General features: G+C 48.5%; 2 protein-coding genes across 2 annotated transcripts; both read left to right on the top strand.

Moving 5' to 3' along the window:
• Positions 1 to 404: 404 nt before the first annotated feature.
• LOC117837045 (calcium-transporting ATPase 7, plasma membrane-type) lies at positions 405 to 3971 on the top strand. Its single transcript, XM_034716607.2, has one exon. It carries the CDS (start codon positions 735 to 737, stop codon positions 3810 to 3812), a length of 3078 nt encoding a protein of 1025 aa, XP_034572498.1. The 5' UTR covers positions 405 to 734; the 3' UTR covers positions 3813 to 3971.
• A 10319-nt stretch (positions 3972 to 14290) lies between these two features.
• On the top strand, positions 14291 to 15189 carry LOC117839583 (uncharacterized). The gene is made up of 2 exons (XM_034719956.2): positions 14291 to 14593; positions 14734 to 15189. Exons 1-2 carry the CDS (start codon positions 14426 to 14428, stop codon positions 14956 to 14958), a joined length of 393 nt encoding a protein of 130 aa, XP_034575847.1. The 5' UTR covers positions 14291 to 14425; the 3' UTR covers positions 14959 to 15189.
• The last annotated feature ends 1533 nt before the right edge of the window (positions 15190 to 16722 follow it).

Raw genomic sequence — 16722 nt, forward strand, 5'->3', positions numbered from 1 at the left:
AGAGAAGAAATACGATAAGACCATCGTGAGGTCCACGCGCATGGAGGAGCGTGCCTGTCGGGATAAAAAATGAAAAATGATTACGGTTATCGCAGAATTAGCATTGCAGATTTGCGCCCGTTCCACGCTGCTGCATGTACCTAACTATGAGTTAAATTTACTACGAGTCTACGGCTGTAAATCTGTTGGTTTAGTTTCCCCGCACCTTCCTCCATTTAAATTTGCATCCTTGTGTGCAACGCGAACTCTGCATCTACATCTCTACAATTTCGACAAAATTCATTTGGAATATCGACGTTGTTCACAGAGCCAGCCGGAAGTTTCCTTGTTTCCCTCGAAGCATCATGACCTGAACCTAAAAACTGCCATGAACAAACGGCAGCTTCGAACTGAACAAACCTTCCTCCTGAAGGTCATCAGCGGCTTCCTGGCAACTTCCCCCATCACCATGACTATATACCATACCTCGCACCTTGCAAAACCCAACAAACCGGGATCATCGTCAGCCATTGTCCCCGGCCGCCGTCATCTGAGCCTGTCCCCATCGAACTAGCACCCTCTGCATTCACACACCTTGCATTGGACCATCATCATCTTGTGTTTGCGCCAGCGAAGAAGCTGCTGATCCTTGCTCGATCGATTTTTTTTGGTTCATTCATCCTTGCTGCTGATAGGTCGAGCTTTTGTACAAATTAATCGGACTTGTCTTCGCATCTCTGCTTGGCTTTGCACGAATGGCCGCCGACTACCTGATCGCCGTCGGCAGGTCCACGGCGGACCCGACGCGGTGGATGAAGAGGTGGAGGAAGGCCGGGAACGTCATCCGGACCTGCCACCGCCTGGCCCGACTTGCCCGCCTCGCGCTCCTCTCCGCTGACATCCTGCGCCGCACGGGCTCCTACGTCACCATCAAGATCCACGACGATGTTGATGCTGACACTGACGCCGACGCGGCCGACGCATCCAAGTCTGCCAACGCCGCGCCGGTGGAATTCTCTGTCGCCGCGGACGACCAGGACTTCAATGGCCTGGTCAAGGAGAAGCGCGTCGACTGCTTCCGCCGCCTCGGCGGCGCCGCTGGGATCGCCGCCGCGCTGGCGTCCGGCGCGGAGGCCGGCATCTGTGGCGACGAGGGCGACCTGCGCCGCCGCCGCGAGGCTTTCGGCGCCAACACGTACCCGCGCCGGAAGCCCAAAGGGTTCTGGCGCCACGTGTGGGAGGCGCTCAGCGACGTGTTCTTGATCGTGCTGCTCTTCTGCGCCGCCGTGTCCCTGGGCTTCGGCATCAAGGAGCACGGCCTCAGGGACGGCTGGTACGACGGAGTCAGCATCTTCCTTGCCGTGTTCCTGGTGGCCGCCGTCTCCGCGGTCAGCAACCACGGCCAGGCCAAGCGGTTCGATAGGCTGGCCAGCCAGTCCGACGACGTCGCGGTCACCGTCGTGCGCGGCGGCCGCAGGCAGGAGGTCTCCATCTTCGACGTCGTCGTGGGCGACGTCGTGGTGCTCAAGATCGGCGACGCCGTCCCCGCCGACGGCGTCTTCCTCGACGGGCACGCGCTGCAGGTGGACGAGTCAAGCATGACCGGCGAGCCTCACCCCGTGCACGTCGGCGCCGACGACAGCCCCTTCCTCGCCTCCGGCGTCAAGGTGCTCGACGGCTATGGCCAGATGCTCGTCACGGCCGTCGGCACGGACACCGCGTGGGGCGAGATGATGAGCAGCATCACCAGGGAGAAGACGGAGCCGACGCCGCTGCAGGAGCGCCTCGAGCGCCTCACCTCCAGCATCGGCAAGGTTGGCGTCGCCGTCGCGGTGCTCGTCTTCGCCGTGCTCACCGCGCGCCACTTCACCGGCAGCACCAGGGACGAACAGGGCAGGCCCATCTTCGATCGGCAGCATGTCACCTTCAACGCCGTCTTCAGCGGGCTCGTCGGGATATTCCAGCAGGCCGTCACCATCATTGTCGTCGCCATCCCCGAGGGCCTCCCGCTCGCTGTCACGCTGACGCTGGCATTCTCCATGAAGCGGATGGCCAAGGAGCACGCCCTGGTGCGCACGCTGTCGGCGTGCGAGACCATGGGCTCCGTCACCGCCATCTGCACCGACAAGACAGGAACGCTCACGCTGAACCAGATGAAGGTGACCGAGTTCTGGGTCGGCACCGACCGACCTTCCAAGGCGGTGGCGGGCGCGGTCGACGGCGGCGTCGTCGGCTTGCTCTGCCAGGGAGCGGGGCTGAACACGACGGGGAGCGTGTACAGGCCGGACAACGTCTCACCGCCGGAGATATCGGGGAGCCCGACGGAGAAGGCGCTGCTGTCGTGGGGCGTGGAGGAGCTCGGCATGGACGCCGACGCGCTGAGGAGGAGCTGCAACGTGCTGCGCGTCGAGGCCTTCAACTCCGACAAGAAGCGCAGCGGCGTGCTGGTCAGGGACAACGCGACCGGCGCGGTGATCGCGCACTGGAAAGGCGCCGCGGAGATGGTCCTGGCGAGCTGCTCGGCGTATGTCGGTGCGGACGGCGAGGTGCGCGAGCTCGGCGTCGAGCAGAGGAGGGAGCTCGAGAAGGTCATCAGCGACATGGCGGCGGCCAGCCTTCGGTGCATCGCGTTCGCCTACAAGAAGGTCGCCGACGGAGAGGACGCGAAGATCGACGACGAGGGCCTGACATTGCTGGGCTTCGTTGGCTTGAAGGACCCGTGCCGGCCGGAGGTCAGGACCGCCATCGAGGCCTGCACGAAGGCGGGCGTCGCCGTCAAGATGGTCACCGGCGACAACGTTCTCACGGCGCGTGCCATTGCCAGGGAGTGCGGCATCATCTCGGACAGCGATCGCGACGGGATTGTGATCGAGGGGCACGAGTTCCGCGCCATGTCGGCGGATGAGCAGCTGGAGATCGTGGATCGCATCCGTGTGATGGCGCGGTCGCTGCCCATGGACAAGCTGGTGCTGGTGCAGCGCCTGAAGCAGAAGGGCCACGTTGTCGCGGTCACTGGCGACGGCACCAACGACGCGCCGGCGCTCAAGGAGGCCGACGTAGGCCTGTCCATGGGAATCCAGGGCACCGAGGTCGCCAAGGAGAGCTCCGACATCGTGATCATGAACGACAACTTCGACACGGTGGTGACCGCCACCCGGTGGGGCCGCTGCGTCTTCAACAACATCCAGAAGTTCATCCAGTTCCAGCTCACCGTCAACGTCGCCGCATTAATCATCAACTTGGTGTCGGCGCTGACCTCCGGCAAGATGCCGCTGACGACCGTGCAGCTGCTGTGGGTGAACCTGATCATGGACACCATGGGAGCGCTGGCACTGGCGACGGACAAGCCCACCAAGGCGCTCATGCGCCACCCGCCCATCGGCCGCACGGCGCCGCTCATCAGCAACGCCATGTGGCGCAACCTCGCCGCGCAGGCCGCGTTCCAGGTGGCCGTGCTGCTGGCGCTCCAGTACCGCGGCCGCGACGTCTTCGGCGTCGGCGAGAAGGCCAACGGCACCATGATCTTCAACGCCTTCGTGCTCTGCCAGGTGTTCAACGAGTTCAACGCGCGGGAGATCGAGAAGAAGAACGTCTTCGCCGGCGTGCTCAGGAACAGGATGTTCCTGGGGATCATCGCCGTGACTCTCGCCATGCAGGTGGTGATGGTGGAGCTGCTGACGAGGTTCGCCGGCACACAGAGGCTTGGGTTGGCGCAGTGGGGGTTCTGCGTCGCCATAGCTGCCATGTCGTGGCCGATTGGATGGGCGATCAAGTTCATTCCCGTGCCGGACCGCCCGATCCATGAGATCCTCGCGACGAGGAAATTCTTCTAGGCATCAGTAGGATTGCAGAGTACTGGTTTTTTCATGTTTTTCGTATGAAATTAGTCTAGGCATGTTTACTGTATGTAGTAGTTACATGATTATTTCATTTGTTCTATGTTGATTATTTGATAACAGAAGAAATAATTAATGCAATACCTTTTGGTTTCATTAGCGTTTGATTTGCATAGAGCTGTCTCATGGTAATCATTAGATCTTTCCACGTTATATTCTATCACGTACTAATAGGCAGCACATAAGATTGGACAAGGAAGATGTGATAAAAATTTACACCAATCTTAGATGTGATCTTCAGTAGTGAAAATGAGACGGATATATCTTGGCTGTCCATTCGCGTGAAGTAGTTTGGATACTTATGATAGGATATCATATACAGATAGGAACACTTATAAATCAATACGGATATAGGAGACGAATAAGCACGACTAATATCCACAGATGGTGGTGGATATTTGAGATTTTTTTTTTGAAATATATAATATCCTGATAGTTAGGTGTCGGATACTATATTTGGATAGTTGGGCCTAGAGGCCAATTTGATTCAGGCCTAAGGCATGTTTCAGCACCAAAGAGGTAAGTAATGCAAAGTTCTTCCTAAAAAAGTAATGCAAACTTCTTATCATTTTTTGAAGTATTTATATGTTTGAATTATGAATTAAATTGAAATTTGAACATCGCTAGCGTAGTCTTATTAGTTGGAAGTAACCCGTGAAATGCAGGTTTATAATTCTAACATCACTAAGATATTCTAGAAAACAAAAAATAAACAAAAATACAAATAGATATTTAGCTCCACTACAATCTTTTAGACTCCTTTTCGAGCCCTCATGTCAATCCTCATAAATTGTATTAGAAAATGAGATAAATTCAAAAATTCTCAAAACAAAAATCTCACCATCAATTCACTAGGCTCTAATAATTATTGATAATAGTACTGCTATTGGATCTGAAAGGCTAACCTCTAGGTCTTTGTTGTTTTCACTTAATAATTGAAAAAAAAATCATTACTAACAATATCCATGCCCAGCGCATCACGTATTCAATCTGCATTCGTGAAAGACTATCCACATTTGTGAATGTAGTTGCCACTATCCATGTCCGAGATCATCCATATGTCTATGTCCAATACGTTTTCACCCTGTAATCATGTGCGGGGAACACTAGAAATGAGAAAATTGATCCGTAGGGCTGCAAAGTAGAACCATGTTTCCTGAAGCCGGAATTTGCTTAAAAATGAAATTGACAAAGGGAACATGGCCTGGTGCGTAATTCTCATTCAAACCGCTGGAATTATATATTAAGCGATCAGTATGAAACTATGTATTACGGAGAGCAAGAAACCTTGGTCGTTGTCTGCCAGTCATAAGATGCAGCTTGTTTCCGATGTTTGGTAGAAAGACCAGTGTATTTCAGATGCGAATGCAGGAAATGACTTAGACAAAAAGGTTCCTGACTGTTTGTTTCAGAAAAAATAGCTAGCCGTCCTAACTTGGCACCTTTGTTGATGACCTGACGGTGACTTGCAAGAAATCGTTCCTTCAATTTGCGTATGTTTGGCACATGGATCTGGGCGGTTTCAGGTTTGAAAGGCTGAAAAGAAGCTGAGACAATCTTCCTTAAGGTTTCACCCTTGGGACCTATAAAGCTTACAAATCACATGCTTAACAACCGATGATTCCATAGCCTGTCGAATGTTGAGATTCCGCTTTGGAGAAAATCATAAGAAGAGGCTATCCATGAAACGCAAGTTTAAAATTCTAACACAACTAAATATTCTATAAAATTAAAAACAAATAAAAGGACAATTGAAGTTTAGCTTCACTAAAACCTTAGTACTACTATTAGACTCCTTTTCCAGGCGTCCATGTCATTCCTCACGAGGCACGCTAGGAAAAGAGATCAACCCAAAATTTCTCAAAAAAGAGGAAAATTCGAGCCATTCATTCACTAGGCTCTAATCATCTTCAACAATATATAGTACTATCATTTGATTTAATTGGCTAACCGCTGGTTCTTTTTGTTTTTTTACTTAATATCTGAAAATAAAATTCTTGATCGACAATATTTATACCCAGCTCATCTCCTATATGTTCATTCTGCGTTCGTGAAAGACTATCTACATTTGTAAATGTATTTTGGTACTACTACCAATATATGTCTTTATTCCAATCCGTTTTCACCCCTTAACCTTTAGATAGCGATCGCTTTCTGATGGAGAGCACAAAGGCATGTTCTTATGAGCTGTGAACACTAGAAAAATAAGCAAATTGGTCCGTAGGGCTCCAAATGAAATGAGCGTGTTTCCTGAAGCCGGAATTTGCTTAAGAATGAATCAACTAGACTTTAGCATAAACGCTAACAGCATGGGACCTAAATTTCAGCCTGGCGCGTCATTCTCAGTCATTCTCATTCACACCGCTAGAATTATATATTTATGTGATTGGTACGAAGTATGGAGAGCACGAAACCTTGATTGAAGCTCTTTATCTGTCAATCATAAGATACAGCTCGTTTCGGATGTTTGCCACTAAGACAAGGTCATTTCCGATTTGAATTCAGGAAACAACTCAGACAAAGTTCCTTCTAGAAAGAAAAAGCTATTCGTCCTAACTAAGCACTTTTGTTAAAGACCTGACGGAGTTCACGAAATTGCTCCTTCAATTCCAGATGTTTGGCACATGGATCTGGCCAGTTTCAGGTTTGAAAGGCTGAAAAGAAGCTTAGACAAACTTCCTGAATGTTTCTTTCAAAGGCCAGCTTTTACAATCTTATTGGGTTTGCCTTTGTGATTACTCAACTCTTTATGGATCCTGGATCGTGGGATGCTTACATTATGCTTGATTCAGGAACACAACTTTTGACAATCTTGCAGCGCATCAGTTCCTTGGTATATGGTTTCTGCTATGCACATTTCCATCTTGTCGTTTTCAGGCCACTAGTCTTGCTTTTCACAAATCATACAAAATAAGGCTTTTTTTTCTTTTTTTAGACGAATCAGCACAAGATTATGCCCAAATTCATTGATTAAATAAAGTCTCATGCTGACACATAAAAAATTGACAAGACTTATTAAGTCTAGTTACGTCGACATCGACCTCTTAAATAATGCTTGAGTTTAAACGTCCTTTTCTAGCTTACACAGCATGATCAGACTGAATCCGATGCTATCATGTTTCTGAAGTTCACGGAAATAACATGCACAATGTTATGGAAACCTAAGACTGAGGGGGAGGATAAGCAACATGGGTAAACTTAATCTAGATGCAGTAGAGATAAACCAAGTGACATGCATGCTCATACGCCACAGACTGAGACTGGCCTGGTGTTACGGCCAGGCATGCTGGCGTAGAGCTACTGAAATTTTCAGGACCTTAGGTTCCAAGAAGTAATTCTGAAAGCATAATTTTTTGCTGAATATTAAAAAAACTCATCTGTTATGTTTTCAAATTCCCTCTATTTGTGTAATTGTGTTGATTGTCCATATAGCGCTTGATCTCCTATGTGGTTCACCGGCTCGTACTTGTCTTCCCTTTGTACATCATTGTTCGTGTTCGCATATTTGCAAGATCCCTTTGGTCGAACACATACCTGAACCCATCATATCATCATATCCATGCATATTGATACTAGAAGAAAAATAATCATATGACCTGTTTATAAGGCTCAATATAGGTATCTGAGAGCTACATTACATGGTGAAGTTTGTGGACTGAGAGGGATCCTTGCAAGCCATTTAGATGGTAAATGCAGCAGAGGGAATATGAAAACAAATGAAACTTACAAGCAGTATGAGATTATAAAAAGTTACTTTTATGTGCGTTGACGAAAACATACCTAAATTTTAGTTGAGTTTTTGCATTTTTTTATTTTTTATAGCAATTTTAGTTATGGTCACAAGGCATGGAAACATAATAAATTATCAAATGAATTATCTCTCTCGGTAGTTTTTTATTTCTCTCAAGAAAATCTCTAAATAATAGTGAACCATGGTCACTGTCGTGACATAAAGCTGAACCTTTTTGGGGGATGCTGTGTTCTTCGATCAGAAGCTGCCTTTGAATTTCAATGCATGCATAAGCGCTTTAGATTCTAAATCAAAGCACACATACGTACTGATATTTGCATCAGTTTTGGCTTCAAATGCGAATAACATCCCCATTTGGCCTGTTCAATTTGTTTCCTTTCTCAATGCCCGTCTATTAAATGTTGTACTATTACTATTACTATGATAGTATCAACAATTAGAAATCAATTATAAAAAACTATTAAAAAACATTTCCTAGAGACAAATAATATTTTGACCATAATTATCACATGCAGATCACACTTAATCATCGGCTAAATTAACCTGCTTGAGCCACGGACAATCTGGGTACTGTCTGGGTCGGAACCATGGCTCCATGCCTCACGCATGATGGATGCAGTTGCTGTGCTTGCTCATTACCGTCGATGCACTACCATCCACCAAAGCTACCAGTACAACAACTTATATTGTGGAAAACATTTTCAGCTTTACTAAGCAACTTATTGATTGCACTACCATCCACCAAAGCTACCAGTACAGCAACAAAAAAAAATCCACTTGGCTAATTAATTAAGCAGCTCAAATACGAAGCATATATGTTCATCATGCGCAACATATGAATATTACAATTTTGTTGCACAACACGTGACTGAACTGCAGCATAACTAAATATCGGTAAAGGACTCCACGAACAAAGAGCTGATAGTGCCATTTATGGCATGACTAGCTGTAGGCGCATCCCCTTGCTTGTACATATACTCCATCGTTCTTGTTAGGTTGAGCATCCTCTCAAGTCACTCCTTCGGTTGTGCATTATCAGGATTAAGCCACTCTTCATTAATATCTTTCCATGATTCCTCAATCAGGTCCTTTATTTTTTTTACATGCACGTTCCATTAAAACTATTAGGAAGTATATGTGTATATTAGGATGTATTTATCCTTTTCTTATACACTTGATGTATTCCTTCTACTCCAAGCCATATTGGCCATATATATAGAGGTCACCCCCCATTAGGGTGTGTGGTGTTTTCCCATCTACTTCTCTACATGGTATCACGAGATTAGATCGTGGGCCTCCTCTCCCTGCGCCTCCCTCCTGATCCGTGCAACCCTAGGCGGCGTCCCCCCTGCTACGCCGCCGCCAACCACCCTCCGTTGCACCTCCCCGACCGGCTTCCCGACCTTCTCCCCCCCAACCCCCAATCATGCGTCATGTCCTCCGCTGACCCCTCTATGTCCGGTGACACCACCGCTCCTGCTGCTAATCCTGTGTGGCCTCCTGGACTGCCTCCTGCTGCCAACGGCGGTGCATCTATGCCGCCACTTGGCATCGGCGGCTCCTTTGGCGGTGTGCCCCAAGATCCTCCTACCGGCGACACGCCCGACAACAGCGGCGGTGGCTTCATCATGTACCCGGGGCCGCCGCCCGCCGTCCACCCCTATGCCACCGTCTCTATCAAGTCTCACATCCTCGTGACGCTGACGATGAAGTCCAATGCCTACTCCAGATGGGCATCCTTCTTCAAGTCCATGTGTGGCAAGTTCAGCCTCAAGTCACACATCGATGGCACGGTGGCGCCCTGCCCCCAGGACCCCAACTGGGATCAAGCGGATTGCTGCGTCCGCTCCTGGTTGTTCGGCTCCATCGACGACTCCGTCCTCGATCTCGCCATAACCGATGATGATCAGACCACCTGGGATCTTTGGCTCGCCATCTCGCCACGACTTCCACTCCATGACACAAGGCGACTCCTCCATCACCGAGTACTACAGCCACATGAAGACCCTCGCCGATGCCCTCTGATGTTAGCCATCCCGTTCAGGACTCCTAGCTTGTCCTGAACCTCCTCCACGGCCTCAACCTGCGCTTCTCCGACACCGCCGACGACATCGCCAACTCCAACGCTGGCTTCCCATCCTTCACCCAGGCGTGGGACATGCTCGCCCTGAAAGAACTTCGCCTCGCCAATGAGGAGAACATCTCCAACTCCACCGCCCTCCTCGTCAGGACCTCCTTGTTGTCTTCGTCCTCCAGTTGTACGGGCGGGTGTCGCCTGTCGTTTGGTTCTGTCCAGACTGGAGACGACAGCGGCAGCAGTAGCAGCGGTCGCGGCGGCGTCAGTAGCGGCCACGGCGGTGGCCGTAGCGGCCGCGGCGGCGGTGGCGGCAAGAAGAAGTGGCAGAAGAAGGGCGGCAGCGGCTTCTAGGCGCCCCCTGGCGGCGGTAGCTCTCACCACGGTGGGCCCTCATGGCCCATCGGCCCGTGGTTCTGCTTCAGTCCAGGGGCCGGCTCCTACGGCGCCACGGGCTTCCAGCAGGCTGGCGGTCAGCATTCGTTGGGCGGTAGGGGCTGGCGTGTGGGCACCCCTGGTCTCCTCGACCCCCCTCCGTAGGCCCACGCCGCCTATGCCCCTGTTCAAGTGCCTACTCAAGCATTAATCTGGGACCAGGCGGATCTGGTTGCTGCCCTAAACCAGATGGCGTTGCAGAACGGCGGTTGGGTGGTTGACTTAGGTGCATCCGGCCACATGTTGTCCTAGGATGGTATTCTTCTTTCCCGACTCCCTCCCTCTCACTCCTCCATTACTGTCGGTAACGGTCACACCGTTCCTATCACGTGCCGTGGCAACTCCACCCTTACCACCCCTACCTCTCTCTTTCATCTTAACAATATCCTTGTTGTTCCTTCTCTGATTCGTAATCTGATTTCTATCCGTCAGTTTACTAAGGACAATAACTACACCATAGAGTTTGACGCTTTTGGTTTTTCTATCAAGGATTTTCTGACTAGACGCGTGCTTCTTCGCTGCAATAGCGCCGGCGATCTTTACACCATGCCTCCAGCAACCAGCTTTGCAGCGCCCCACGCCGGCCTTGCCATCTTCTCCAGTTTGTGGCATCTATGTCTTGGTCATCCTGGTCCTGCCGCCATTGCCACACTTAGACAAACTTCATCCGTTGCTTGTAATAAAGATAGTCATACTCTATGTCATTCATGTTAGTTAGGGAAACATGTGCAGTTACCTTTCTCACATTCTAGGTCTTGCAGTTCTGTTTCTTTTGAGTTAGTTCACTGTGATGTTTGAACTTCTCCCGTAGCTAGCATATCTGGTTATCGCTACTACCTAGTCATTTTGGACGACTACGCATTTTTGTTGGACGTTTCCTCTAGTTCACAAGTCTGAAGTTGCCTCACACATCACTGATTTCTGCACCTATGCTCACACACAGTTTAGTCTTCCTGTTCGAAGCGTCCAAGCTAGCAACGGGACCGAGTTTGTCAATAAGACTCTCACATCCTTTTTGACGTCTCAGGGTATCCACTTGCGCCTCTCGTGTCCCTACACTTCTTCCCAAAATGGGAAAGCCGAGCATGTCCTACGCACCCTTAATAACATGACTCGCACATTGCTCATTCACACCTCCATGTGAAAGATCCTTGTTTGGTTTTGGTAATTGAGTGACAACCTAGGTGGACTAATATGTGTTTAAGTGAAATACATAGGTGATTAGTCCATAGGTAATTATGTGATGAAGGAGCTCATTGCATATGAGACATGACATGGAGTCATGTGACTAGGTGGAGAACATCAAGACAAGACTTGGCTTGATGGACCGGTCACAAGTGTGAAGGGCAAGTCAGAGGCTTTGAAGCGCTGGACCGCGTGGCGGGATGCTTGAGCAAAGACTTGGTGTCGATGGACCAATGCAATGTTGAAAAGCAAGTAAGGTCAAGATCGATGAACCAATAAAGTCACGTGATGACTTGAAGTGGATCATATCATTTGTGATATGGTTGGTGCATATGTTGCATCAACATTTGAGGAGATGAAATGGAATGCGCAAGGCAAAGGTATATTTGTAGGGCATTTCATTTCACCGGTCATAGGTGTGTAGAGAAGTTTATGACCGGATTTAAGATAGATGGCCGTACTATCAAGAGGGGCAAACTTGTTTGCATATCGGTCATCTAGTGCCACTTGAGCGATCTAACATTGCGATGTTGCTAGGATCGAGTGGCGTGGTAAAGAGAGTGAAAACCCTTTGAAAAATGTTTGTGAAAATGCTAACTCACTCACACATAAGGTGGTACACTTGTGGAGTTGGCACTTTTGCAAAGGGGTTGAAGAAATGGTCAAGAGGTGCTTAGCGGATGTAAATTGACTGGATTAATAGGCTTGATAGTTGTACTATCAAGAGGGGTAAATTTCATTTGCTTGCCGGTTCAATAGTGTCACTTTGCTCAAACCATTGCATTGCATACATATGGACTAACTTAGTTTGAGAAAGTGAAAAAGATGAGAAGAAAAAGGTGTTGGAAAAGAGCTCTAACTGTATAAGGGCGGACGATCCGGCCCTAGGTGGTGGGTGGTCAGCTAAACCTAGATAGAGACACGTTTTCAGGCTGAGAATTTATTTCTCAAAGGCGAACGGTCTGCAGTTGTTTTCTGCGGACAGCCTGCATGGGGCGGATGGTCCGGCCCTATAAGGGCGGACGGTCCACAACCCCTGTAATGGTCCATTCTGACACGCATTAAATGCTGCAGCAGCCGTTGGGGCTTGTACTACAGACGGTCCGGCCTAAGGGGCGGACTGTCTGCCAGTCCCCAGTTTGCTCATGTTTGAACCTAACAACTAGTTTCATAGAACGGCGAACTATTTAGGGATGGACCCTAGACTGTCCGGGAGAGCTATTACAGCTCGGGAAAAAGGGGAAAACGGCTAGTTTGTCCCCTCCATCTACACATAGAGGGGTGGCTGGCCCTTGGGGAAGGTTGAGCACCTTTGGGATGTGTTGCCCTTGGTTGTGCTTAACTTGGGAGCCCTCTAACTCACTAGAAATGAGAAAGACATGTTCTCATCACACCCTCATCACAATTTCTGCATCAATATCCTGAGAGCTCGGATCGAACTCTTCTGGCCCATGAACCTCCCTTGTCATTGATGTGTACTCGGCGATGCGGCTGTGGATGCTTGGATGGCTGTATGCCTCGGGCGGGTCCTCCGGGTTGAAGTCGATGTTTGCCGTTGCCTTGCCCTTTCTGGACATAACCCATGCCTTGAACCGGGAGCACTCCTGACCATCATGTGATGACGTCTACGGCAAAAATGCAAAAGGATTAGAAAATATGCAGTATTGGGTGTGAGAATAAAGAAATGAATTCGCCTACCCATTTTTCCTTGTATTCATCAAGGCTCAGGCTGCCTTGCTGGTGTGATGCATATAGCATCTGCAGACGTCGCGCCTCGTAGTGCATGTCCTTGACGAGCTTCTTGGCGGTGGCTTCTTGGCATAGAAATCGGACTGCTAAGGGCACTAAAAGGGGTAAAAGCTCGTACCTATGTTCAGGCCACATATCATCAAAATGAGAGTCTCTACTCCTGATTTGATGGTCAGATTCTTCACTGCTACTTCTACATCAACATCTACACCAACTTCAGAGGCAAATTCATGGATGCTCAAGGCTCTGGTTAGTCTAATCTAAGTATTCTGCATTAATTATGATTAGTGATCATAATTAGACTAAGCTAAGATCCTATTTAAGTTATATTTGAGCAGTTCAAAATCCAAAATAGTACCTCATGTTAAATCTCCTAGCTGGTTGTGGTCTGGATGCCTTATTTTCTCATAATGCAAGATGTAGTTGTGATGTTAAGAACATTTCTGTTACTTTTTCTGTTTTTTTTTTTCTGAGAGCCATAACCTATAGACAAGTGAGTCTTGCTATATTTGTCAGCTATAAAATGTCACTTGGTCCTGATGAATATGATGGACTGGAGATTTCTCCCTGGAACTTTAAAAGAAGGAGGTTGTCAGTTCTTTGAATAATATTTTGACTTGTGTCTATCACAGTAAAGATATACCACCTTCTCTCCAGGCAAGTAATGGTACTTTAACAGTGGTTTTCAATAATGGATGATATGATTTGTCTCATGAACAATCAATTGTTTCATGAAGTCATTGACATAGGCACGTTAGAATATTATGTTGATAAATATAGTGATTTTTATTGAGATTCTGATTAATTCTTTTTGTTCTCATTGGCTGAGTTGAAGACATGCCTGAGATTTGGTGCGACTGCTTAAGACCTAGACCTAATCATGAGAGTTTTGCTTGATTTTTTGGATGGTTCTGAGTTCCTTCCATTAAGCTTCCTTCCGTACAAATTATATGTGCATTAGGCATAGTACGTTCCATATATGCATAATGAAGAAATTATATGTGGCATCATCTCAATTGTGCGCTTTAGTGTTCATTGTTCATTCTTGGTTGATAATGCCATTAAAATTGATGCTCCTAATAGCTTAGAACATTATGTTGCTTCAAGATCAGTTTAGAACATTAGAATGACATTTATCTATGATTTGAGTAACGCACGAACACGATCATAGCCTATTTATATTTACTGAAATAGGACGAATAGTCAATTTGGACGGTTTGTGCGCCCTCGTACCTGACTACCTGCAGCCCGTCGCGCTCGGTCAGTCCGTTGCTTTGCAGGCTAGCAGCCTGTGCACTGCGCTCATAGCGAAGGGCGACATCGGAAGCACGGGTGCCGCGGGTAGACCGGCCGGCGATGTTCGCAACGGCGGCGCGGTGGGCGGCCAAGAAGGGGAAGCCCAAGATGGCCCCGATCGAGCTGACGGCGCCGCCGGAGCAGACGCAGTCCATCACGCGCACCATCTTCGACGTCGTCCGGGAGCACGGCCCGCTCACCATCTCCGACGTCTGGGACCACGTCAAGGTACATCAGCACCCACCACCGCCCGCAGTTGCCAAGCTACCGCCCACTGCCCCTCGCCCATCACGCACGCAACCTGCTCGACGGAATGTTTGCTTGACAAACAATTGAGATGATCGATCTTTGCATTCCATGGTCCTCAGGATGTCGGGCTTAGAGGCCTGACGAGCAAGAGGCAGATGAAGATCATGCTGCGGTGGATGAGGGAGCGCCAGAAGCTCAGGCTCATCTGCGACCACGACGGCCCGCACAAGCAGTTCCTCTACACCACCTGGTTCACCAACCCCAAGAACGCGCCGCAGAGGCCCAAGGGGGAGCTCAAGGCCAAAGCCGAGAAGCTCTCTCCTTCCCTTCCCAAGCAGCCGTGATACACTACCAGGTTCCTGTTCGCCATGCTCTCTGTTCCGTAGTTGTTTCTGCTATCGTGTGACATAATGTTCAGAATCACAGCAAACGCTGAATATGTAGGAAGCGAAATAAGCTTTCATGTGGCTATGTTGTTCTGCAATCTCGCTTGCTAATCGTGAATTACAGAAGAATCGGCTCTATATTAAGACAAGTTGCATTGCATGCCTAAGCTGTGTGCCTTCTCGGTTTCCCACCATGAAGAGTGTCTTACAGTTAATCAGCTTTTCTCTCTTTAGCATGCAACAAAGAAAACAAAATACGCAGGGAAATGTTTGAATGCTCGAAACTGTCTATGCTTGCTCAACATCTCATGTCATGGCCTCAACAATACGAAGTGACCAACTGTACCAAAATCGAAGAGATTTCAGTCATATTCATTAACTGTTGTGAGTAGATGTATGGCACATATGTACAACAGACAATTATGCAGCTGTACACATTTAACATTTTTTAATTTCCGGACACTTTAGGCAATTTTTCATTTCGGGCTTTACATGTCATATCTCATATGGAAGGTACTTGGTCACTATTAAAAAAAATATTTTAAAAGAAATTCATCCAACTATGGTCAACCTTGTCATAAAAAAAAATTTAGTGGTGCAATCAAAATTTTATTTGAATGTTCGGTTTGAGATTTATGGATTTTTTTAGCTTCAAACATGTTGGCACGTTTGTCCTTTTTTTTGTGTGTGTGTTCATGCTCTATAGTAAATAATTTGCGGCCTGTTTAATACTTATTGCTAGCTCCAGCCAGCTAGGCGGAAGACGCAGTCCAGCAGGACTTGGCGCAGCATGCCTGCGGCTCGGCCTGTTGCAGTCCGCAGGAGGCCGGCCCAGCAGACAAGGCAGCAGCCCAGCGAATGGGCCAGCAGCCCAGGCAAGGTAGGCCGGACGGCAGCGGCCCTGCGTGGGGCTGCCGAGGAATTTTTTATTTTTATATTTTTTCTTTTACGATTTTGCACAAATAAATAGTCGATCGAAAAATTTGCAGAAATAGATCTATGCCGTCGCTTGAAATGGCGGTAAAGGGCTACCGCCGTCTCAACCGCCGGTAAGAGAAGCTATCGCTGGGTGAAACGGCGGTAGCTCCCTGCACCCGCCACGTCAGCGCAGAATCCCGTTTACCGTCCTCCCATCCGGCGGGCCGCACACAGATTCTAGCGACGCTGGGGACGAGGCTGTTCCGTCATTCTATCCGGCGGTAGCAAGCCTCGCCATTTGAACCGGCGGAAGCGGGAAAGCTACCGCCAGTTCAAATAGCGGTAGCTCCTCGGTGCCTTTAAAATGCACAGCGCGGTCACCCCTGAGCGCACGCCCTACTCATTCAGTCCCCCCACACCCAGAAGCAGCAAAGCGAGCCCACGCGAGAGAAGAGGAAGGGAGGGAGGGAGGGAGAGAAGAAGGAAGGGAGGGAGGAGAAGGGAAAGAAAGGAAGGGAGAAAGGGAGGGAGGAAGAGAGAAGGGGAGGGGAGGGGAGATTGAAGCCCCGTTCCTTTTTTTTCTGATCCCCTAGTTTAGGTTAGCTCGTAGTAGATACATCTAGTAGTTAGTTTAGTTAGTTTAGTGGATTTGAGATATAGAAAAATGTAGCTTAGTTAGTCTAGTGGATTTGAGACATAGAAAAATGTAGCTTAGTCAATTTAGTGGATTTAGCTTAGGTATTTACTTGATAGTAAAATTAGTCTGTTGATTTATGTAGATTAATTTTAGATGAATATTATTCA

Source organism: Setaria viridis, chromosome 9 (genome assembly GCF_005286985.2).
Source record: "Setaria viridis chromosome 9, Setaria_viridis_v4.0, whole genome shotgun sequence".
NCBI classification, from domain to species: domain Eukaryota; kingdom Viridiplantae; phylum Streptophyta; class Magnoliopsida; order Poales; family Poaceae; genus Setaria; species Setaria viridis.